Genomic DNA, 24572 nt, shown 5'->3' on the forward strand with positions numbered 1-24572 from the left:
CGTGGCCAAGGCCCACGGTGCCGCCCCGGGGCTGGAGTGAGGTGGCAGCAGCTGGCGCTGCGGGGCCGTTGGCTCCTTTCGACTACTTTTTAAAAACACTCTTAATTTTACTCCCCCGAGGATCGGGACGGGCTACTTTTTATCCCCTAAAGATTTAAGATTCCCCACAGAAACACACAAACACACCTCCTTCCCCCGCCTCCCGGCCAGCCCCCACCTCCCCCGAGGGAAGGCGGGCGGCCGCCCTACCTGGCGCCCTCTGCCCGGGGAGGAGCGCACCGCGCCGCCCCGGCCCCGACACCACCGACACCGGCACCGGCACCGGCACCGGCACCGGGCCGCCGAGCAGGTGGGCCCGGAGAGGGGCGTGGGGTGCCCGGTGTCCCCGTCCCGCCTCGCCCCGTGTCAGCGCGGCGGGGAGGCGCCGGCGGAGGGGCCGGCCCCGGGGCGAGGCGGCCGCCGGGAGGGCCGGGGGGCTGCGGCGGGCCGAGGTCTTGGGGTCTTTGGGGTCTTGGAGTTTTGGGGTCTGTGAAACTTGGAGCTCTCCTGCGGGGCCGGGGAGGGCAGGGGGCGGCCGGGGTGCCCCCGACTGCGGGGTGCGGTTGTCGCTGTGGAGGGAGCAGGGCTGCACTAGCGGCAGGGCTGGTGTGGTGCTGCTCTGTTAGTTTTTTTTCTTTTCCCTCAAAGGGGCTGTTTTTGTACAGCGACGGATGGGAAGAACTTTTTTTTTTCTTGTTATCGCCTTTAAAGTAGTTGTGCTGGAATAGGAGTGCTGAGGGAAGGGGGGTTGGATAACAGTAAGCGCTGCGGTGCATAAACGCTTGTGTAGCTATCCCGGGGGGAGTGCTGGAGAAGTGCCCCCAAGCAGCTTTTATTTATTGTTCATTAATAATAAATCAACACGCTTCAAACCATGACCGAAATCTCGTCGCTCGTGCACCGGTCAGTTTGCGGAAACGCGGGGCGATGGGGTGATGGTAGCGCCGGGTGAGAGCGGCTCTAACCTGCCGGGACGAGGTGGAGGAAGGAGTGACACAGGCAGGCCAAGGTGCCGCTTTGGGAGGGCGGTGTTGTGAAGTGAGGGATCTCAAAGTCTGATTTAGAAGAAGAGGCAACGAGGTTTACAATTAGAGATTCATGGTTTCAACACAGAGCTGTCTCAGGACAGCTTGGCTTTAGGGTCTAAAATTTCGGAGTGCTTCTGCTGCTTCAGACAGTGCGATATTGCTGAAATTGTGGTAACAGTGATATTTGTGATCACGCATGTTGCACGATTAGAAATGGTGAACTGCCCCTGACACAGTCCGTGTTTTCAGTTTCGCCATCTATATATCCAGCACAAACTCCGGTTTATTTTACGATGTGTGAGCATTCGTGTAAACATCATTACAGCCTTCAGTTCATGTCCTTTGTGCTGAAAAACAAGCCACAGGGGAGACGACCAAGGAAATGAATACAAGTTAATTCTGTGACGGCAGTCTGATCTGGGACACTTGTTAGGTACGTGTGCATGCAGACGGTTCCCGTTCACTGCGTGGCCCCGTGACCCCAAGCAGTGTCCCGGCTGGAATGTGCGGGCGGCACGGTCGCTGCTGCCGCCCACAGCTGGCGAGGGACTTTGCCCAATGTGAGGTGGAAAGATTCAGTTTGCTGTGCCATCAGTTACCAGCTTCCACGTACAAACTAAAGTACAAGAAGCTCAGTGTGGGACCCCTACAGAGGACTGTGTAAGTGTGTTTTGTTTCAGTGACGGTGCTTTGGATATTTTGCTTTAGGTGATGATGCCAGAATGTGAGTTAGACTCATAAGCGGAAAAAAATTCTGTGGGAGTTGATTCCTCCTGTAGGAGATCCTGGAAGGGGATGGGGCTTAGCAACCGACACACAGCCCCTCTTGATGTTACAGTGTCGTTGTTACTAAACATTTTTGTCTACAACGTCTTATTAAGAATCAGGCTCCAGTATGCTAAGTGGTATGTAAAACTGCACAAATGTACAGTGCCTGTGCCAGCTTGCAATGTAAGTACAAAACATGATTTTTTTTAAAAATCAAGGGTATGCATTCTATGGAGACAGGGTGTAGAAACAGTTTGATCAGCTTTGTATACAGGCTTTGGTCATGTGGGGGCAGGTGCAGAGCTGGATTCATTAAGTGCAATGTGCAGATCATTCGTAGTTTGGTTCTATTCCTGAAGAAGGTTCAGATGCGTTTGAGATTCTGATTCTGCACTGGAAAGAGCAACATATGCTGTATTTATCAAATTATATGGTACAATACAAAGCGGCTGCCTCCTTTTTTCTTTTTCTCTCTCCATCTCCAGTGGCTTCTCCAAAAGGAAATATAAATAAAGTGTAAAGATCCTGTAGTGTCTCAGTTTCAGTTGCCGCAATACATCAGGAAGGGCCATCAGGAAGGAATCCCTGTATGATGACTATTAAACTTGAATTTTCAGGAAGTATTTAAAAATTTTTAAACAGTAAATCAAAATATAGCGGTATTTCATCTCAGTAATTATACCATAAGAGTCAGCAGTGCTTGTTGAATATCTCATCTTAGCAGCACTTAGTGTATATGCTAATAGATGCTTTTTGTACTTCAAAAAGATCGTTTATTGTTTGATGAGGTCAGTATTTTGGGAAATTAATTGTCATCTGAAAAGAAGACCTTGAACTGAAAACAGTCCCTTAGTCATAACAAATAGAAGAGTAATTGCACGTTTTAAAAGATAAATGTTGAAAGCTGCAAAGCTGAATAACATACAATTTAATATTTTAAGTTAACTATAAAATAAATGATAATGATACTAAAATATCAGTCAGATGTTTAGTATTTTAAACACATTCCAGCTCCAAAGTGAACTAGAGCAGTGAAAGGATTGGTATCAAACTTCGTGTGTTTTGTTAGTTGTTACCTTTCTACAGGGAAACCATGATTTTTCTGTGGAAGTTTTTCTACCCTGTGCTCAGTGACTGGGACGAGTTCTGTTTAGTTATCAAAAGTAGGTGAGACTGGTCTAGGTCAGTTCAGCTCTCTTCCCTTGGACTTGCAGCTGAGTGGTCCTGGATGTATGTGAGCATCAGACGCATTATTATGTGGGTATTTTACACCGTTCAGCTTTAGGTCTAATAAATCAGACCACAGATGAAAAGTTGAAGCAGATGATTGTTCTGGGAAAATGATAATGGGCTCTGTTGTGCCACAATACAGATTACTAGCTTCTACAGAGTGTATGTAAAATTAATATCTAAATATATCTAAGTAAAATATAATATCCGATAAATTCTTCAGTCTAAAAGTCTTCAGTACACACCTAATGCTGAGCTACTAGTGACTGCTATGCAGCTTTGAGGTAAAGCTTCTGGAACACCTTTACAGTTAGAGATTTTCCTCAATTTTTCTGTCCTCTTACATGAAATAGTTATTCTATTTGAAAGACTGAAGCTTTCTGAAAATGGGCTGATAGTAGCAAACCCTTACTGGCACTTCAGAGTTGCTTACTAATCTCTGGTCACTCTGCATCAGGGTGGTTCAGAGGCTTTGTAGCCAGGATGACCAGTGATGTGAATTGTGCTATGTTTGCAAACTGAAAAGATGTCCTCAGGGCTTCGAAATCTGAGAGAGAAATAGTCTGTCTTTAGACCAACTTGTGTGCTTTTGAATATGCCCACCTTAAGCTGACTTCTGAGAATCTTCAGGTGGCTTCATTCGGTATTACATAGGACAGCTGTAAAGCCACCTTTGGATAGCTTTGAAAGTATGTGAAACAACTAAAGAATTTTCATAAGGTGTGAAAAGCATGTTTTCATGCCTTGGTAGTTCAGATAACAGCTGAGATGGATTTCCTCTATACTACCAGAAATAACTCTCTCTTGGATAAGGTCATAGAAGAGAAGCCTGATTCTTTGTTGTGTTGACCCCGTGTCGTCGCTGCCTGCTGGTAAGAGTAGGTGCCCTGTTTGACCAGCGTGGTATCGTCCTGTAGCCCGTCTGGGCAGACGAGAGCACGAAAACAGCTATGCTTTAGCTACACTACAAGTGATAACACAAAGTGAAAAACAGAGGAAAACTGGACTGAAGGTTCCTACAAGATAAAATTCACTGGGGTTATAAGAACAGAACGTTCAGCGTGAAAGCATTTGCTCAGTTTTGAAACTGCTCCTACAAATGCCTATGAAAACTGGTTAGTGTATCATGCACTCTCTTCATTATAAATAACAAAAAATAAATAAATAAAAGAAGAATGAGGAGAGCAGAGTATGGCACCAGCTTACAATGGAGGTCTTGGGATCTTTTGGTCCTCCTTTGTATCCTTGTGTTTGAAGGTGTTATGTTCTTGCTTTCCTAGCTGGCATTGCTTTGTGCAGTGAAAATTGTCACAGAGCAGAGCTGCTGACTGCGTGTACAATACCCCTGGCAGGTCTGGGGCTCTTGTCCAAGTCAGTCATGCTTCTGTCATGTGCTAAAGAAGAAATTTGAAAAGCGTTGTATCTGTACAAAACCTATAGATCTGCTGTATTAGTTGAATAGATACATAAAGAAAATCACGAGGAGCAGAGAAGGCAAGCGAGGCTTGCATATCAGGCAAACAGCACATTTTTTTAGCAACTTGTTTTCAGAAGGAATGTTTGCTCCTCTTGGGGACGCATGAATCACTGCAAAAGCATCTGCCAAATTCTGTCTAGGATTTGGTCAGAAATATTCTTCGATTGATCAGTTGTACAAGCCCAAATAGCTTAACATGCATTAGGGATGTTACTTGTGCTACGTCAGCTTGCTACTTGCTTAAGTTTTCAGAATTAAACCCTAAGGAACTGGGAACAGTTCTACTGAAAACAATGGAAAATTTAGCATGAAAATTAATGAGAGATGGATTAGTCCCTAAATTAGTAAATTGACAGAGGGGGTGGAGACTGTCATGTACTGTGTGAGTGACAGGTGTGGGGCCCAACAGGGCATTTAATGCAGAATGAAAGTCTTTTTTAGCCTTGAAATGACTAAGAAGCAAGGAAATTATGCAAAAGCAGATTGTGGAAAGTGTTTTTGGATCAAGTGATCATGAGTCTACATTGACTTAGCAGTAGGATAAATAGTGCAGTGCTATGCAGGGGTACCTGAGCTTGCTTTAAACAAGCTGTACCAGGAGCTGCAAAGGCCCAGCACAGCTGCAGAATATGTATGCTGTAGTTGCTTTGCTGCTTTCCTCTACACAGACTGGATTTTACCTGTTGTCTTTTGTTGTTGTTGTTGGTTTTTTCCCAATATTCAGTCTTGTACAAGAACATCAGGTGAGGCTTTGTACACTGGCATTAAAATGTAGCTATTTACTCAGGATGTAGCTCCTGACTAGAAATCACATTTCCTTTTCACAGCTAGATCAGCCTAATTCTGCATTTCTTCTGTTTCTCTCAGTATTGGCAATCTGTGCTGAAGCTCTGGTATCACCATGCAGTTACCTACTTGTGCGCCATGTGCAGTGTTTCTTTCAACAGCTCAACCTTTTAAGTGAAATGTCTCAGTTTGTCTTGCAGGTATCAGCAGCAGGCGACAGGTGAGGCGAACGGTGAAAAGAGCAAAGACAAAGAAGGACAAAAGTGGGGAGAGGGAACAGAGAGACCAGTAAACCACTAGCAAGGGAGAGAGATTTGCACAGAAGTAAAGAGGAGGGCCAAATCCAGACTGGTAGAAGTGAACGCTGAGTCCAAAAGCACAACAAAACTTGGTACCAGAGTCAGTTTAAATGAGTCCTCTTCTTTCCCCTGCTTGGTCTGATGGGAGGAGATACTGGCTACACTGGAAATAGTCTTGGGAGCTCATTGTGGCATCAAGCTGTTGCTGTATAGACTAATCTGCTTGTTCAGGGAAGGAATAATGTGGGAAACCACTTTGCTTCTTTGTGTTTATGATGATGTCACTTCAAACAATCTTCTACTGTCATTTAATCCCTTTGAATTGCTTTCCTTCTTCAGCAGGCAACAAAGGAAGCTGGCTATTTTTGGATGTCTAGTGTTGGTTGCTTATTCTGTGTGTATGTGTAGATATCCATCACATTGTCCACTCCGAATGTGATGACTTTCACGAAGAATTGCAACTCAAGTCCTTTAGTAAATTGAAGGTCTGAATCTCGAACTTAATAAAACTCAGATTGCTTCCTCTGAGAACTTTGTTTTCCTATGAATTCAGAACTGGGTCAGCAGATCGAAGCACTTTTTGTCTGCAACTTTTTAGGGAATTACCAGTTACGAGTGACTTTGCAATCTGTTATTCTTTGTACAAAGTGAAACCATTGTCCTGAGTAAATGGATGTAAGTGGAGCTAGATATTTTGTCTGTTGACTTAAAAGGTAATTTTCTGTATGAGAAAAAATATTTACATTTGTATGCACATAGTAAGTTTTATACACTTATTGGCTATGACACTTTAGGAGCAGTAACAACACTTTGTATTTTATTTATTTCAGAACACTGAAATCCTTAAAGTACTAAAAATACAACATTATGGTAATGTAGCTAGGCTTCCTTAGTAACCTAGGGTTTTATATACCTTTTAACTGCAAGTATGCAAGCCTTGCCCTGCTGTAAAGAACATCCAAGGTAAAATCATCAGTTATAGCATGGAAATGAAGCAGGAGTTTCAACAGGATTGACAGATAAGAGCAGGACAGTAAGGACGTGTAAGCACGTTCAGAATTTGCTGTTTAGCTTGTCAGGACATTAGTGCGAGCATTTATACCACTGGCAATAGATTTGGAAGGGAAATGAGGTAATCACAGCTTCACTGAAAACCTGGAGCAAAACTTTGCAATTCTTTCTTTGAGGTGATGATTTCCCTGGAAACTTATTCCCACAGGTGGTGAGACCATCGCGTTTTACATCCCTTATGAAAGACAATTACCCTTCCAGCACGCAGCGACCACCACCCCGTCCTGAGGCACGATATTGATACTGCCTTGTAGGGAAGGATGACTCACGTTGCAGTGCCAGACTCATTTTCCTTGCATTGTGAGTACTAGACTATTTCTTAAGCTAGTAGAGATCGGCCTGGTACAGCATGCATGCAGTTTTCTGTGAACTCATATTTGCAAGATGGAAAGTTGAGAACGTTTAAAGGATCTTTAACGGATCTTTAATGAAGCATCATGTGGTTGAAAGTGAAAATTTTAGAATGATTTGAGACATGGCTTTCGTGACTCTTAGAGTCTTCTAATGCCCAAGTTTGCAAATTCTTTTCACTTGATTGGCATTTAAAAACAGATGTTTGTTGAGGTGAGTAACAAATATGAAAAAGCAAGATTATGAATACTGCCTTTTAATGCTAGCTATTTAATTGGAAGGCAAAACTTTCTTCCTGTAGAAGAAAGTTTTGATTAACAGGTGTAGGAATTGATTAACAGGTGTAGGAACTTCTTTGGTGGAAACCATTCTGTGTACAGATATACTTTTCAAATCTCTCGGTAGCATGTGAATGATTGTAAATAAATACATGATGTTATTAAAAATTATGTGAAAACAATTTGCTTCTTTGCAGAGATAGCAAAACTTTGAAGTGTAACTTGGAACATGAGATTGCCTCTACTGAAAGAGCTCAAGTGTTGTCCACACTGAAACACTTGAAGAGTATAAAAACAAATGGTTGTCTTCAGACTGTGGCAGTGACCTTGAACGTCAGCTGAGCTACACTTTCTTTATTTAGCTTAGGCCAATGATTAACTTTGCTAATGACTGTATATCAAATTCACCATTGTTTATGCATATGGCAGTGAAGTTGGCCCTGTCTCTCTTTGTGTGGATGATACAGTATATTTAAAGGAAACCATTTGTATAAATTGTTTCCTTTGCAAAGTTGCATCTTTGTGAATGTCCTAATTGCTTCCAATCTACCTTAGTTGTCTTTGGACTCTTTAGCATGAGGTTAACAATACTGTAGGCATAATATATTTTTTCTTATGTGTAGCTCTGTTCCCTTACTCCTGATTTAAAAGAGGATGACAAATTCTCTTATTCTGCAGCATTCCAGCAATTATTCCTCTATGGTAGGTCCCCGCAGAGCACAGGAAGCTCCACCCTGAAATAGTCATGTATAGGGAGTATGAAGTCATCTGCGCAGCTTTACCTCTGAAGGAAGGTTTGTCAAGACACAGCACTTTAATTTGTAGCCTCAGCACCATGGGAAACCCAGCAGAGATATCTGCCCACGGCACACATGGAAGCAAGGCGTCTTCAGATTCCTGTAATCTGCACTAGGTCAGCCTTGGCTGGTTAGCTGTAGTGTTATCAGGCTCCTGGCAGAACAAGAGCTGCACTGTGTTGTGGGCTCTTTTTTTTTCAGGCAGAAATGGGATGCAGCCCTCGGTTGGATCAAGCCTGGTGGAAATATTTCAAGCTGAGGAGAATTTACGTTACTTGGCTTAAATGCAGAATACTGTTAACGTGCTGTGAGACAATTGCACAAGCCCTGTGTAGGCAAATGCTTCCTAAGAGTGTTTCATTGGATATTAAATGAAGGAAGAGTCCCCATGGTTTGTACAGTTTCAATGGAAATGGAAAAGCCAGATTCTCCTTTTAGTTGCGCTGATGTAAATGGGGGCTGAGAGCAGAAATTTCTCATAAATTCTATACAGTCCAAGGTACAGGCTGTTAGGTAGTGGTGAAAGACTTTAGTTTTATTAGTCAGTTATGGGAATTTACCTGTGAATGTCTTAAAATATATAGTAAGATGCGTATGCGTATGAGACTTTGTATTTCTGGTGAGCTGCAAGAGAATGTTGTAAGAGTTTCATGCCTTTACAGTGCTCTTGAATCTCTCAAATACAGCAGAGGCCATCAAGTATTTTGTGAACAGCGTTGTTTTTGCAGAGGATAGAGACTGCAAGGGTACTCAGAGGCTCTTCGATTCTTTCTTGTTTTGTTCTCTAAATACATGAAATCATTCACACTGCAAACAGTAGAAGGAAATGTAGTATATGATGCTTAAAAATTACATGTTTTGATTTCTGTGATAGTTAAAATCTAAAATAGTTCGTTCCAAACAGGGTCTTTTTCTGCATCATTTCCAGTTGTGTGATAGTGACAGCAGAAAAAATTAATCTGTCTGTCTAACACACATATACTCTGCTCCCTTTCTTCTCTTTTCTGCCTCTACGTATGTTACACTGGCATTAAAACATTTGTGGTGTGCTTATACCAGTGATTTCAGCTGTTCTTCAGTGATGGTTGACAGGAACAAGTGTGGGCACAATTAATCTCATTGTCTACTTTTCAGATGCTGAGAGTTGAACAGCTGCTTATTAATGCTGTTTCCCTTGTGTAATTTTGCAATTTTCTAGTTTTCTGTTGAAATATAAGGACTGTTAAAATAAAAGGTAGAATTCAGAACAGCATGATTAATGGAGATAGCAAGTATGATTATATAAAAGCTCAGTAAAAGTTAAAAATGAAGTTTGTGGTCCACTTTCATTCTTTCATTTTTAATCTACAAGATAAGACCAATATTTCCCCAAAGCTGAATTACCAACTATTGCAAATCCAATAATAGTGAATCCATTGTTTTGCAGTCCTTTCTCCATCCCAGCGCTGTGGCAGCCATGCTTTAGAATCATAGAATCATTAAGGTTGGAAAAGACCTCCAAGATCATCTGGTCCAACCATCACCCTACTACCAATGTCACCCACTAACCTGTGTCCCTAAGCACCGCGTCCAACCTTTCCTTGAACACCCCCAGGGACGGTGACTCCACCACCTCCCTGGGCAACCCGTCCCAATGCCTGACTGCTCTTTCTGAGAAGAAATGTCTCCTCATTTCCAACCTGAACCTCTTTGGGAAGCTTTGGATCAGAGTTGTGTATGCCTGGCAGCTGGGCAGGGTGAGACCAGATGTATGTAAAAGCACAGGCAGCTATGCTGAGTTGTCCGCAAGTGAATCTAACACAGGACTGAGAGAGCAGTTACTGAAGAAGGAAGATCTGCAAAGAAGAAAGATCTACTCCTTGTTGTCTGCCATTTCAAGGTGAAAGTCTGGATGAAGATTTTGGGGCTTGAAAGCTTTGATTCTTGAGTTGTGAGTTGAGGACTGTGCTGCTGTCCTTAAAGTCAGCTGTTATTCGAGCAAGCACTGTGAGTAGAAGCAGGGAACAGCCTGTGACACCTGAAATTACCAGCTTTAGTGCTAACGTTACCAAGAGGACAAAAAAGACCAAGTGTTTGTAGATCAGAGAAGAGTAATACCGTTGTTCAGTGACTGATGGGATGACTTGTGAGAAATAAAGCTGCTTAAAAACATAACTAGTCCCTGCAAGTGTACTTCTGAATTATAATTCTAATATTTCACAAAACTATATTGAGGGGCAGGAGAAACGATTTTGTGTGCTACAAGGTAGAGTCACCTGCAGTGGAGTGCAAATGGGATCAAATTAAGAGAAGGAGAAATTAGGCTGTGTCAGGCAATCTGAACTAGGAGAGTTATCTGACTGTGAAAGAGCTCCCCAAGGGAAATAATACAAGCCACATTATTTGGGACACCTAAATTTAGACTTCAGAAAGCACTAAAAAAATCTACAACCCTGGTTTGGTAGGGAGGTGGACTAGAAAGGCATATTTGGGGATTTTCCTTTTTTCTTTTTTTTTCAATAAATTTTGCAGTTTGGGGGTCTGATTCTCTTCAGCGAAGTGGAAGTCAAGGGAAGATTTACATTAGTTTTGGCAGGAGAAAACTGAGACTCATCACTCCTGGCTTCTCCCCTCCACCTATTGCCAATATTTTAAACTCAAATACCTTTATCTTTTTATTTCTGTCCCTCAGGGATGGATCATACCCCACTCTTCCAATTATAAATAAATATATTTAAGCTAGGCTTTCCCAACACTTGCGATTTGAGTAGCAATGTGGTAATAAGGAGGGGGACTCATTCGTCCGAAATGTTTACCTTAATCTGTTAATTTTTAATATTTGTAAGATTTTTTTCAGCAGGGAGAGGAGGGTTTTACAAGTGCAAACTAATGCTATTGAAACAGAAACAGAAATAGAAGCAGCATGGAGTTGAGAGGAGAAAGGGCATGTGTGCCATAAGGACATTTTACAGCATTTCCCTCTTGTCGGACTCCTAACAGACTATAGAACTGATCATGCTACACTTTTTTTTTTATTATCTGTATTTTTAATTCAGAATTTACTTAGCTCATAATATGCAAATCTGTAACCCAGGCATGTTCTGAAGCTATTGTCTGAGGTTGCCAACCGTATTTTAACTAGCAACTTGATGGGGAGGAGAAGAGGCAAATGAAATACAGCCTTTAATCAGCAATAGGGGCCTCCAAACGTGTTTTGATGCATGGAAAGTGTTGCAGTCTCCTACATAATTTTCATCAAAGACAAACTGCGTGTAGGTGAGATAGGTACAGGAATGCAGAAGAGGTTCAGTTATACAACAGTCCTACCTATTAAGATGTGGAGATCATGAGGTTGTGGCTGAACTTTAAGAGCCTGGGGTTTTTGGTGTAAATTTGTTCTGAGATGCCTCCCTTTATCTACGTGCGGTCTTTCTTTACTGTCAGTACCTGCTTGTGTGAACGACAGCGTTCCTTCTTCCAAGTCCCACTTGAACAAACAGAACCCTTGCGTGTAAAAGTTTTTTTCATTGTGCAGGGATTAGATGTGTTCACCTTCATAGCGTAATAGTACGGTGCAAAAAGACTGTGAGTTTGTGTGCACACAAGGTCAGGGTATCAAGACTGAATTTGTGATAAGAGACAAAGGAAAGCACATATGCAGAATTTTCTGAAAGAAGGGATAGCTCGTTTGGAGAGGATTTGGAGCAGCGTGAGAGGAAAGCTATAGGGCATCTCCAACATGTTGTTCAAGGGTCATGGGTTATAGCCCCCCAGAATGCGTCCTGTGTCACTGGAAGAGAGGATTCAGGATAGGCGAATGGGGTACGTGGTGACTAGTAATACTTCCTGCACGCTGAATTTTGGGTGGTAGACGGCTGTACAGATTGGGGCTGGTACTGGGGCTGGTGAGACAGGCAGCCAGAAAACTCATCTGATTGCGTTTCACATTCTGACTTCTAAATACCAAGATCTGATTCCCGTTTCCTTTCTCCCACTGCTGCTCGCCTCCAGTGTGCTTTGCCTCCTGCTGCCTTGCACATGGTCTGCCACAGGAGCGTGGGCTGTACTTTTTTTCTCATTTGACTAAGAGCATATTTCCCAATCTAAATCCTTAGCAAAGACTAAAGGCCTGTATTGCAGGGTGGAAAGATAATAACCCGCAACATATTATTAGCAGGGAAGACTCATTCTCCTTATGTCCATGTTTTTGAATGACTTAATTGAAGAAAAGAGATATCTTTTGATAATAGCTTTTTGCACAGGACAACAATGAGGGCGGAATAGTGGATGCTGGTGATGCTGGCTCTCTTGGAAAACTTCATTAAGGCGTTATTGAAGTGACTGTAACCACCTGTCTTAGAGATCCAGAGTGCTTTGATATGTTAGTCCTTTGCATAGCATCCTCTGAGGGTGAAAGCAACTGTTGCAGAGGCTCTGTGTGTTTAATTAGTGATTGATCTCCCATAAGGGGTTTTATAAGATCTTGAATCTTGTAAAGATGCAAGGCTGCACATGCCTGTTAACATCATTGCCTCTCCTAATCTCGAGCTCTCTCATCTCAAGAAGGGCAGCTGGAAGGAATTCCGAGGAGGGCCACAGGAATGACCAGGGGTTGGGAAAACATTGCCTACCAATCAAGGTCTATAAAAATAGGGTATTTGGCATAGAGAAGAGATGACTCAAGGGGGAGGCATAAGCCTCTAAATACGTAACAGAGTGCTGCACGGAGAGGAGACAACCTGTTCTATGTATCTATTATTTTCTCTGTCCAGAGGGAGTAAGGGATTCGTGTTCAGCTAACAGAAGGCTTTTCCAATGGTTGGGTTGCCTGGAGTAGGTGGTCTCGGTCATGCCATCTCCTTCACAGCGGGATCTGGAGAAGAGGTTGGACAAGCACAGTCAGTAATGCCCCAGGTGCAGCTGACAGCTACCTTTCTGAAGCCCGTTCCCCCGTATTTGATGGGATTCGGCTGTGGCTGTTCAGTCCCTGGCCACGTGCATCCTTGTTTACACTTTTCCAGTCCTGTTCCTTCAGCCTGACTGATGTTCTACAACTTACACAACTGTGAGCTAATGCATTTCCAGCAAAGTCCAACCTGGCTGCCTGTTTCGTTTCGTTTCCTCACTTCACACTGGCATTGTAAATTCTCCTTTGGATTGCTGCTGGAAGGAGTCCCCTTCCCCTACTGGCACATGGGGTGCTGCTCTCTGGCTCTCACCTGAAGGAAACTGAATCAGTGAGGTCATTCATTAAGCTCTCGTATCTTGCAAAGACATTGTGGAATATTCCGTGCCCTTCTTAATGGAGGAAAAAAAGAGTGTGTGTGCTTGTGTGCATGCTGGGGGGGAAGAACTCGGGGAGAGGACAAAGACTAGGATCTTTGACCTGACAATTAGGATTTATTGTAATGCATGTGTTAGTATCTCAGCAATTCTTCAGGTACCATTTAAACGTATTGCAAATGGTGCTTATTTTCTTCTAGTAATCATGTAACTTCCAGTGTTGTGGGGACAGTAGGAGTCTTGAATGATGTCTTTGCGGTGTTATAGCTTGAATAAGCCATTCAGGCATATTTAAATATGTCCAGGTACTTAAAGCTTCTGCAATTACCTTAACTCTAAAAATGATGCTAAAACAGAGTAAAATTGAATCTTTCCTGAAACAGTGCCATCCAGTTACAGTCACCTAGAAGCCAGTCAGGTGAATAGGTTGTAGGAAGAAATATTTGGCTCAACATCCATGACGTTGCTTAAATACAGCTCATGGGAGCCTTATATCAAAAGTGAGATGTGGTCAACCAAAATCTTAGTCCTTAACCCAAACTCTGCAAAGTATTAATGATTCAATGTCAATGCTGTTTTAGGTACATTTGCACAAGCTTTGCATACTGATAACCACAGCCCCCTATTTGTAAATTAGCACCTTCACCCTTCTGTTGGAAGATGTTTGTCCTTTTAGTCAGTGTGCTTCTAAAGAGTTGTGAAAAGTTAACATTTTAAAGTGTCAGGAAACGCCATACAGTTGACTTCAGTACTTGAGCTGTCTGATCCTTATATGCTGTCAATTAGTAATAGAACTATATTTGATGAAACTGTAGAATTATTTCTTTGTGTGTTATGTAGTCATGTCCTTTTTTTTTTTTTTCCCATTGTAAGGGTCACTGGACTAGCTTCAAAGTTCCTTGCTGTGTCTTTCGAGCAGCAAAACCCTGGTTTAAAGTCAACAGAGCTTTTGTCCCAGCAGGAGTGTCTACATTTGGTTGACTGTGATTTGTTCTCTGCAGAATTGCATTTCAGGGCTATGGGCGAGATTAGGAGAAGGCACAGTAATTAAAGCTGGACAGGTTGGCATCTATGCATTTGGTATTCATGGCACTTGTCCAAATATGGGAGCTTGCTCTTTGGATGAGTGTTGTCATCAGATAACTATAATGAGGCTGTTCATACTGTAGTTTTGGAAGCGGTGCAGTGCAAAAGTCTTCAGTCTGCTGAGAGCTAGAAATTTGGCTGATCTTCAGCGTACAGTGCATAAACACATTCTTTTTTTTTTTTTTTCCAGTTTTCTTTCTCCTCCCTTCCTTCCCCTCAAGGACATAGACTTTGGCTATATTTTTCATAACTGCGTGAAGCTAGAAATCTAACGGATGCCTGTGCCGCCGCCGCCACCACCGCCTCCTCCACCGCCTCCACCGCCTTCTGGAGGGCCCCCTCCACCACCACCTCTGGTAAGATCGACTTTTTATCTCTATTAGCAATAGCTTAGGTATGGTAGCCAGCTCAGAGCTCCCAGAATTTTGGCGTGCATATTCATAGCAAATATCTGGGGTGGGTGCCCGTTTTGCTGGCTCCTGTTCTTCCGTGCATTGCAGCAGTGGTCTCCAAAGTGGAGTGCAGGAAAAAATATTAGAACTTCAGTGGTACATGTGTGTAGTTTATAAATAAATAAACAAACATGTATTGGGGGTGCGTGCTCAAAAATTTTTTACTGATAGGGGTGTGTGATCACGAAAAGTTTGGAGACCCCTATGTTAAAGCGCATGTGGTGAGAATTTAGCATTTGTAAATACTTCTCCAGTCACAGGAAACTCATTTTTGTATTGGTAACTTGCAGGTGGTAAGTCTTAATTTCTTCATCCTCTTTCATATAGCTTCTGTTAAGACTCACAGTGTTCAGCTGTAGGTGTTTCTCTCTCTAGCACATGCCACCTTCCTGGGGATACAGCACAATATGCTTTTATACGTGTGCAGGAACAATTACTGCTTGTAACAGATCATTACTCTGTAAGCCATGAAGTAGAACATGCGCCCTGCCAGCATGTTTGCAATAAGGGGAGGATGTTCTGCATGGTATTACATTTTCATACCTTCACAATTATTGTACCTATGATAAAACAAGTTTAAGTTGTTCCTTGTATATTGTAACCAGTTATTCATAGCCTGGTTCTGCACTGAAATTCCTAGACCATATTTTAAGTAGTGAAACCTGGTGTGTTTATGTTCAAGACATAAAATCTCTCCTTAATTTTCATTATTTTTCTGTCACTGCTGTAATTATTTCCAGGGTATGTTAGTCCCTGTAGCAAACCGCATTTCTTCATGATTTGAATATACTTCAAAATGTTTTTGTTCTGTTTTTTGTGTTTTTTTTTTTTGGGGTGGGGAGAGGGAGCAGGGGGGTTGTTGATTTATATATATTTTTTTAAGAACTATATTTCTGCCTTTCATTCTCTGGTATCTCTACTGTTTTGTTCCCATGAAGGTCTGTTGACTTTGTTTAATAATGTTGTTACTTTATCTTCATCCAGGAGGAGGGTTTTTTTTCGCATGTTTCTCTTTGCTGCTTTGCATGCTGAACCATTTTGTAAAACTCTCCAGGAATTGTGGAGATGAAGAGGAGGAGGACTGAGACAGTACATTAAATCAGCAGTGCTTGATTCCTATTGTCATTCTGTTTTAATCTGGGACACCATCAACAGTGTTTTCAGTTAGCAGCTCTTCTGAGTTGATACACAACCTATAGTTAGATACTGAAATAAGTGGGATGAATTTTGTGAGCAACTTAATGTCCACAAATGCAATCAAAGTCAACAAAGCTGCAAGTGTTCTTATCCTAATAAATTTAGCTCAGTAAATATCTGGAGATGTTTTTAGATTCCTCTAACACATTCCAGATTGTAAATGACTTGGGAAAGCTGAGAGGACTCCTAAGAACCAGTATAAACAAGTTTGTTTGTTTTTTGTTCCCTTTCTTTGCTGATGACCAAAACCACTACTATGAAAGAGTTTTGATAATAGGAGGTTTATAGTGTGTTTCCATATTTTATTTAGATCATTCTTTTGCTAAAATGATCTTCTGTGGGTAAGATGTACAGAATTTACAGTCAGTTTCATCTTTGTGATTGACACAAACCAAATGCATTTATAAATAATTTCTGATATTAAAGCCTTCCTTTTGATGAAAATGTTGACACTGAAAAGAGCACATGAGCCACCGTTAAGAATTAGTATAATCGTGTGACAGAGCATTTTTTTTCTCTAACAGTGAAAGGATTTTTCCCTGTCAGAAACAGAGGGGGACAACTTTGCAAGGATCTGTAGTCTGAGTTCAGCAAAAGCACAATACAAGAAAGAGTCAAATCTCTAGCTGGTGTTAAGTTGCAGAGTAAAACCTTCTAATTGGGGAATCCATGAAAATTTGCTACAGGCCCTATTTTCTTTTACTAGGAAGCTGTTTCCTAGAACTTGGCATCTGCCTTTTACAGCTGCTAAACTGCCCAGCTGTTGTTACAGCTGCTAAATCCAGAGTTGGAGGAAAAGAGGAATAAAAATTCTCATAGGCACATAGCTTTAAGCAAACCTTCAAAACAAACAAGTTTTACTTGGGCAACACCCGGAAAGGTTCCAAAGTAAACAGCACTCTGATTTTTATTCTTTTATATTGATATAATTAAACCAGAGTAATACTTACATGTTGGCAAATAAAAGTTAGGGTTTAACCTCTGTATTGATCCACAAGTTTTACTTGCTTGTTTTACGTTAAAGGAGAAATGTCCGGGTGTAGGTTGAGGCTTTAGAATCCTGTCGTTTTGCAAGATGCCGTTGCATGGGTACTATACACTTGTCTTGCTTTTCTAATTGTATGGATAATAGCTGTACTTTCCTCTTTCTTTCAGCATTAAGAGATTTTTAGCAGAAATAATCACTACATTACATTATTCTTTCTGCAGATTTTCTTAGTGAATATAATGAGCCATGGTCCCAAATGATTTTTCAGCCCTTCATTGAAAACCTAAGTACTGTTGGCACTTGACTTTTTTATACTATTAACTCCCTTTTAAGGCAGAAGAAAAGTTAGGTCCTTTCCTACAATTTTCAAAGCTTTGAACTTGCAGATATTCTGAAGTATTTGTACTGAATTCTCACTTACAGAAGCTGTTGCAAGGCAATACTAAAGTGATTTGGAGATGGTATTTAAGTCATCCTAAGAGCCACCTGTGCCCAACAGCTGAAAAACTACTGTCTGTCAGGGCATACTTAAATGAAAACCAAGTGTATTTTTTCAAGAGGGAATGCTAGGGTATCTGTAATAGCAGATGTAGGTGGCTGAGTCAAAATGTAAATACAGTTAATTTGATTAATTAAGTGTGTCTTCAAATGGCTGCCTTCTGGGGGTCATAGATAAAGATGAGAGGGATGAATAGGCAGAATAAAACTGTGCCCCAATGTATTTTCTGGCTCTGACTTGCGAAAGTCAAAGCTTTTCTCTTTCCCTTTTTCCTTCCTCTATTTCTTTTTACCCCTTTTGCTTTTTAGTTGTATGAGACATTCTGGTTAGTTTAGGTTGTTACTATTTCCAAAAGTAGATACTAAGACTGATTTAAAATATATATATATATATATATATATATATATATATATCAGGTAAGGCTCCCATGAGAGGATCAAGAGAAAATTTTGCTTTGATAAACCATGTTCATTTCTTACGTGCAGTGCTGTGCTGCCTTTGTCTGTACATATAAATTCCTGAAGTTACGTTCAGTCATCACTTATAAAAATGTTAATATTGAAGGAAGTGTGTAGCAGGCTTGATGGGTTGAGTGCTGTTCAGAGATGTTTGTTTAATGATTCATATGTTTGTGGAGTTTAAGAAAATACTTCTGTTCTCTTTAGAATTGTTATTATCAAAACCTTAGCATAGAACTTAACCCCAAAAAACACAATGGATCAAATGATTAAACCCAGTAAAGTAGCACCAGGAGTTTGTTTGCCCTAACGGCCTTCTAATAACTAGGAGTGCAGAAGAAGAAAGGAATATGCTTACTTTAGTGAGAGAAATATGAAAGCTGAAATAATGCCGAACATTAACCTGGCATGTAGATTAATCTCAGTGATTACTGCATTCTCATTTATCTTATTTTTTTAATAGAATTTCTGTTGTAGATGAACATGTCAGTTTACCAAGTTTGTTATTCTGACCATACTTTCTATTCTTGTAATAAGATCTCGGAAGAACAACTCTATATAGTATAACATCGATAAATGCATAATCTACACAGAGATAGGATTTCCAGTGATAAGGAAAATATCAGTTTATAGTATTCCTTGTGGGGATGCCTTTTTTTTTTCCTCTTTTATGCAGTTGTCAGAGTGCAAACCTTGTTGAGCTGTTTACTCCAACCTTCCCAAGAAATTCAGAGAACGACAGTGCTTGTCTGAAATTGTGTAGGAGTTGGTTTTGCTCCTGTACCATTCAGTACTACTGTTCTTTGGAAAGAGAAAAACAACGTATGTAAAACAGCTTGGTTGAAGATAATGATGATCTATGGGATTCTGATCTGGGCCTACCAAATATAAAGAGAAAGAAAATGTGCATATATATATCTGTATACATAAATGTCTGTGCATGCTTGCTAATTATTGATTGTAAAAATCAAGGTCACTTCCCATGAAAATGAAGTTTCCATTCAAACTCCTAGATGTGCGAACAGAACTCTGAGAGCTTAACAGAGTCATGCATAGTGCCATTTACAAAATATTTAGGGATGTGTTCATTAAAATTTTATGCGAGCCACAAGTAAGATGATACTTGCTACTTTGTCATGAAGTCCCTAGTTCAAGAGATATTAAATCATAATGTTTATTGCTGCTAGGTGAAAACATAGCAGAGCTAGAGAGAGAACAGGCTTAGTAATCTTGCTGATGACTAGCTATCATACAGATTGCACCAGGGGTTGCACAAGGTATAGCTGAAATTTTTTGATGGTGCTTTGTTCCAGCCAAAATAAAGGAAACTGATTTATAGTGTTTTAATAATGTCTCACATCTCACACCAATCTGTTTTCTTAAAGAATGAGGGGCAATTGTGTAGGGGAAAAAAAGGGTGTCTGTGTGTGATTTATTTTATTTTATTTTCAGATAGTGGAAAATGTAGGATTGCATAGGTTATGGCATCTCTAAGTGTTGCCACTGTAGCCTTCTGCACTTGTAAATAAATACAGAAAGGATGAGTAGGGACTATGAAAGGTGGAGAAGACACAAAGAAAACAGAAGTTGTAGGTTGACATTGCTCCTTGTATTTCATCTGAACAGGTACAAGAGCATGCACTGTATATGTTCCTGTGTGCTAATCTTCTTGAATACTTTGCTTGAGATCTCTTTGGTCACTACTTTTAATGTATTTAAGTGGTGAGTTCTGTTTTGTGTTGTTTTTTTGTTTTGTTTTTTTTTTTCATAATGCCATATGTCATACATGTCTTCATGGAATGGAAAGCATTTATTTTTCTTCTTTTGGCTGTCCGTTTTTCACCTGTACAATTTGTGCATCACTTTCCTGCATTTAAAGGCTAAAACTATGGAAATTGTGGTGTGTCACAGAGGTACCATAAGTAGTTCTAAATGATTAAGCCCAGGTACCAGAAGCTGTAGAGAGCTAATGTGTTAATTTACCATCCTTCTCACAAGGTATTATTGCCCTGAAAAATCACTAGTCCATCTGTGTTGTGTGCAAAGGCTACATACTAAATTCCATCTGTAGATTAATATTAGACTTGTAGCCTTTTAATTAAAATAGAACCCAGACTTATAGCAATACTTGGGTTGGACCTCTTTACATTGCTGGAATGTGACATTGCAAGAAATTTTAGTTTCTCAATATGGTCCCATCTTAGGCCAACCATCATTTTGCATTGATGCTAAAAGGCATTTCCAAATTACCGGTACCATCTACACAGGTAATTGGGTGGGATAAATGGCATAGCATTCTTAGAGCAGAGTAAGATTAAATTGTGATTTGTGTGGCTTGGCACGTGTTGCTGAATGTTTTGTTACTGCTACTCATAATAACCTTTGTCATTTTGGGGACACTGCTGTAGTAGATTGAGAGAATAAACAGGTGGTGTCACCAGTTCCCTCTGCAGTGTTTTCAGCCTTGTGCTCTTTGGTATCTTCATTGTAATGTCAGGACCTCAGGTGTTCTTGTTTATACGTGAATTTTCATTTTGCTTTTTAATTGATGCTGAGGAAAACTTGAGAACTTAAATCCCAAAAATTTAGAAATCAGAAAGTGAAATTCAAAATGATTTTTTGAAGCCAGTCCCAGGGTATTTTTGATATCTGACTTGTGATCTTTCTGATATGCTGGGAAAACACTTCTGTGGTAGTTTTCATCTTATAATGCCTCCATTTTGGTGGCTTACATTACTGCATCACTTATTGTAGTGAAAGAACAGCCAGAATTTGTGTTTCAATTGTGGGTGTCAGCAAGTTAAATACTCACATGAAAGCTAAGTGGCTCAGCAGGTATAAATCATCGCGTTAATTCGGCTGCATTTTTGCATTCAGGCAACAAAATTAAGCAGCCCACCCGGGAAAACTTTAAGTACCCCCTTGTTAATGAGCCCTCAGCTCTGTTTTAAGCAGGATCGATGTAACCTGTAAGTACGCGAACTGCTGCATTGTCTGACTGAGCGGTGCCAACAGGAAGCGAGGAGGGCCTGTATGTGGTGAGGTGGTGATTGAAACGAACACTGGAATACAGATGTTGGAGAGGGGGACTCCTGCTAAGCTAGTTTTTAATCTTTTGTTCCCTGCCTTTGTGTCTGACGGTACATTTGCATCTAGAGGTATGCTACAAGCGGGTAGCAGGCTGCCACTGAATCACCTCGTTATTTATGCCTGCTAACGCCAGGACTAGGCGGCGGCTGTGAGGCCGGGACCAGGCCTCTGACAGCTTCTGTACAGCACTTCTCCTGCTCGACTTTGAGGAAAGAGGCCCGGTGTAGACACAGCCTATCGAAGTACACACATTGCTCGCTGACCTTTTCAACCCGGCAGCTTCAGGCCGCAGAACTCGGTGCGGTGAATGCTGAGATCACGGCTAATAGTTATTTAGCGGGGTGGAATCGTGAAACCCCGGTCCTGTCATTCTCTCGAAACAATGACTTAATTAGCTGCCAGGAAGCTATTTGGCAGGTCCCCTCATGTGGGCTCCCTCAGAAGAAATGCTGGCTGGATCGTGACCCCTCACGCTACGTGTGCTGGGAGCTCAGCTTGCTAGAAGTCCCTGAGATAGCCGTGTTTGCACAGGTAGGCCGAGTGCCAATAATTAATTAGTCTCATCCTGTGGAGCACAAGTAAAAGAAGCAGCTCTGCTCTTGAGATTGACTCTACAGGTGGAGTCTTGTACCGCGGGGAGGTTTCCCATAAGTGAAAGGGTTTAAATCAGAGGTTGGGACCCAGTTGTGAGTAGATGAACCACAACTCACACATACTAGATCTTGCAAGCTTCTTTGTGAGCTAACACTTCAGAAAACTTAAAATACAAGAAGTGATATGCTATGTTATCGAGACTTGTTGGATTTTTTTCCTCAAAGTGGAAAAGGACTTTGTTTTGATTATTTAACATTTGACAGTGCATGAGTAAAACCACACCTGACGCACACTTAAAGCAAATGCCAGAAGAATGACAATGTTTATCTCTGTGGCTTCTTGGAAACTGGGTTTATTTTATTATTTTTGTAAGCTCCTGTGTTTTGTTGCAATTGCATTTCCCAGCATGTTCCCTGGGGAGACATCAGCTGCCAGTTTGAGAAGGCTCTGTAAAAGCAGTGCTCTTGCCTGCTGGGCAAACTGCTTCTGCTACAAATTCAACATCGTGAATTCTTGGCATAATTTGAATCTGGTAATAGTGGATTGATCTCGAGGGAAACAAGTTCATCTGGTGTTTCGGGCTAGGCTACCGAAGTCTAGATGATTTATAATCCTGTGCTATGTCAAGGAAGACATGCTGGCTCACAGTGGCATTTCTGGGCATTTTCAGTTTTCCATCTTGTTCCAAAATATCCTCATTCTTTCAATGAAAATTATGAGATTGCAGTTTGTTCAAATGTTGTGGCATCTTACCGCAAATATTTGTCATCGGTTCTGTTTTTGAAAAGGATACAGTCTTCTAAAAGTTGAATTCATTTAAATACCTTAGCCCTGATCCTTATGGGGATCTTCTTGTGGGATACTTTATTAAATATTCAGTGGTCAGCAGCTTGTGGTTGAGGGGAAGGAAGCTGCAGAGTAAGTGGCTCACAAGCAGGTCCCCCTTATTCTTGTTCTGATCTTTTTCATCACTGCTGTTCCCAGGAGGGTGTCTCAGCAGGGTGTTGCACCTTACCATAAGGTGGCCCCTTGCTCTGGGTCTCTGCCCTTTGAGGCTGTCGTGAGCACCTGCCCTGCGCCTGGCTGCCCTTCAGGCAAGCAGGAGCTTTATATCCGGACGGGGACCTAGACATCTCGTCTCCCTCCACGCTCTCCTTCTTGGAGGGCCTTGCTGTGCCATATGGGCAGTGAGAACACTGATCGTTGTTCCTCAGAGTGATTAACCAACCCCAAACAGGCTGTTTTCCTCCCGATGTTCTTGGCCATCCCTGACATTATGTACAGACAGTGTTCCACAGATAGTTTTACCTGTATTGTTGCCTTTCCTGAGCAGTCCATGTTGTGTATGCCTGTCATTGTGAATATAGGAATAATATTTGTGCATTTGAGGGCTGGCCCAGGAGAGCCTGTTTTCATTAATATGTGTCTTGGTGATCAACCATCCCCTCCCCTAAAGCTTTCTGTTCATCTTTCTGCATCTTGCTGTGATGCCTGTCCCTTCTCTTACAACGCAAAACAGAGGTATTGCGTGCTGCACTGAGGAAGACTTCCTTGCCTCAGCCAGTATCTGGGCAGGTTTTACTGAGAACAGTGTAGAAAATAATAGGAAGAATTTGATAAGGGCTGTCCTCAAACTCTTTGTTTACTAAAATATACGCAGTGATTTCCTTCTGCCAGTGTCTGTGTTTGATCTCTGCATCAAATCCTGTTTTGTCTAGGGAAAAATGGGGCATGGGAGAGAGAAAGGAGGATTGACACCAGATTCACAGAAAGAAATGAAACTGTCGGTAAATGAGAGCTCTATCTTTCTGCCCATAATAAAATACTACATGTCAAGCTGATTGATTTATTTTTAATTTTGTTGTTATACATCTCACCAAATAGATATTGTTAGGGATAGGCTAAATATATTTTGGCTCTCTTTTTAAATCTAGTTCAGGCAAATAAATACATTTTCTACAGCTCTATTTAGCGTATTTCTTATAAAAAAGTGACCAGGAAAGGGAATCTACTGTGATAATACAGTTCATTGCATGTTAGGAGTATGGATGCTAAATTTTACAAGTTTTCTGAAATAAGAGAGAATGCAGCATCTTTGGATGAAATCGTGCTTTATTTTATCTTACTTATGGCTCCTACCTATTATAGAGACAGAGTATGGGATCCTTTTTTCCCATCAGATGATGAGTTTATTCTGAAACAAAGGTCCATGACTGCCTGGTTACTGGATTGTCCAGAAGGCTGGAGGTATGTTTTTGCTTCAACTGTCCTGTTTATGAAGATCTACGCTACCCTGAATTACTTCGCAAATTCAAAAACAGAATGTATTTAAACATCAGAGTAAATATAACCCATTTATGGGACAATTTATGCATCCATTATGACCTGATCTACCTGCTCAGAGTCCAGAGGAATTCCCCTTTTCTGTGTGCAGGGGTGCTCTTTAACATCTGAAAGGTAATAATTAGCATGTCCCTATAATTAAGACTACCATGAACTTTTTCAAATGCCTGGTGCCTTCTGCGTTTACATCATTTTACTATCTAAGCACATATACCTCTTAAATATTTGAAGTATCATAGGAGCCCAGAGGGTAGGTCAATGCTCCCATCTGTCTTGCAAGATGTAAAGTGACTTTCCTAAGGTGATGCAAGTACCACACGCAGCAGGAATGCACCTAGAAATGGGGCTCACTGCCACAGATTTCAGTCTGTTTTCTTTGGGGGGAAAAAAAAAATCACCGTCAGAGAATTCAAAACTGGAAGAAGCTACTAGAAAACACCAACTACCTCCCCGCTGCTATTAAATGTGTTAAATGCCAC

General features: G+C 41.3%; 1 protein-coding gene across 2 annotated transcripts in view; it reads left to right on the forward strand.

The window, feature by feature from the left end:
* The first annotated feature begins 213 nt into the window (after positions 1–213).
* WIPF3 (WAS/WASL interacting protein family member 3) overlaps positions 214–24572 on the forward strand; it is a 39676-nt gene continuing 15317 nt past the window's right edge. Inside the window, exons 1-2 of one of the 2 annotated variants that reach the window (XM_040547932.1) lie at positions 214–349; positions 14663–14828. In XM_040547932.1, the coding sequence (XP_040403866.1) occupies positions 14748–14828 (81 nt within the window). In that variant the 5' untranslated portion in view covers positions 214–349; positions 14663–14747. Of the gene's footprint in view, positions 350–1584; positions 1728–14662; positions 14829–24572 lie in introns of those variants that run through there. The other variant, XM_040547931.1, reaches the window with a different exon arrangement.

Source organism: Cygnus olor, chromosome 2 (assembly GCF_009769625.2).
Source record: "Cygnus olor isolate bCygOlo1 chromosome 2, bCygOlo1.pri.v2, whole genome shotgun sequence".
NCBI lineage: Eukaryota > Metazoa > Chordata > Aves > Anseriformes > Anatidae > Cygnus > Cygnus olor.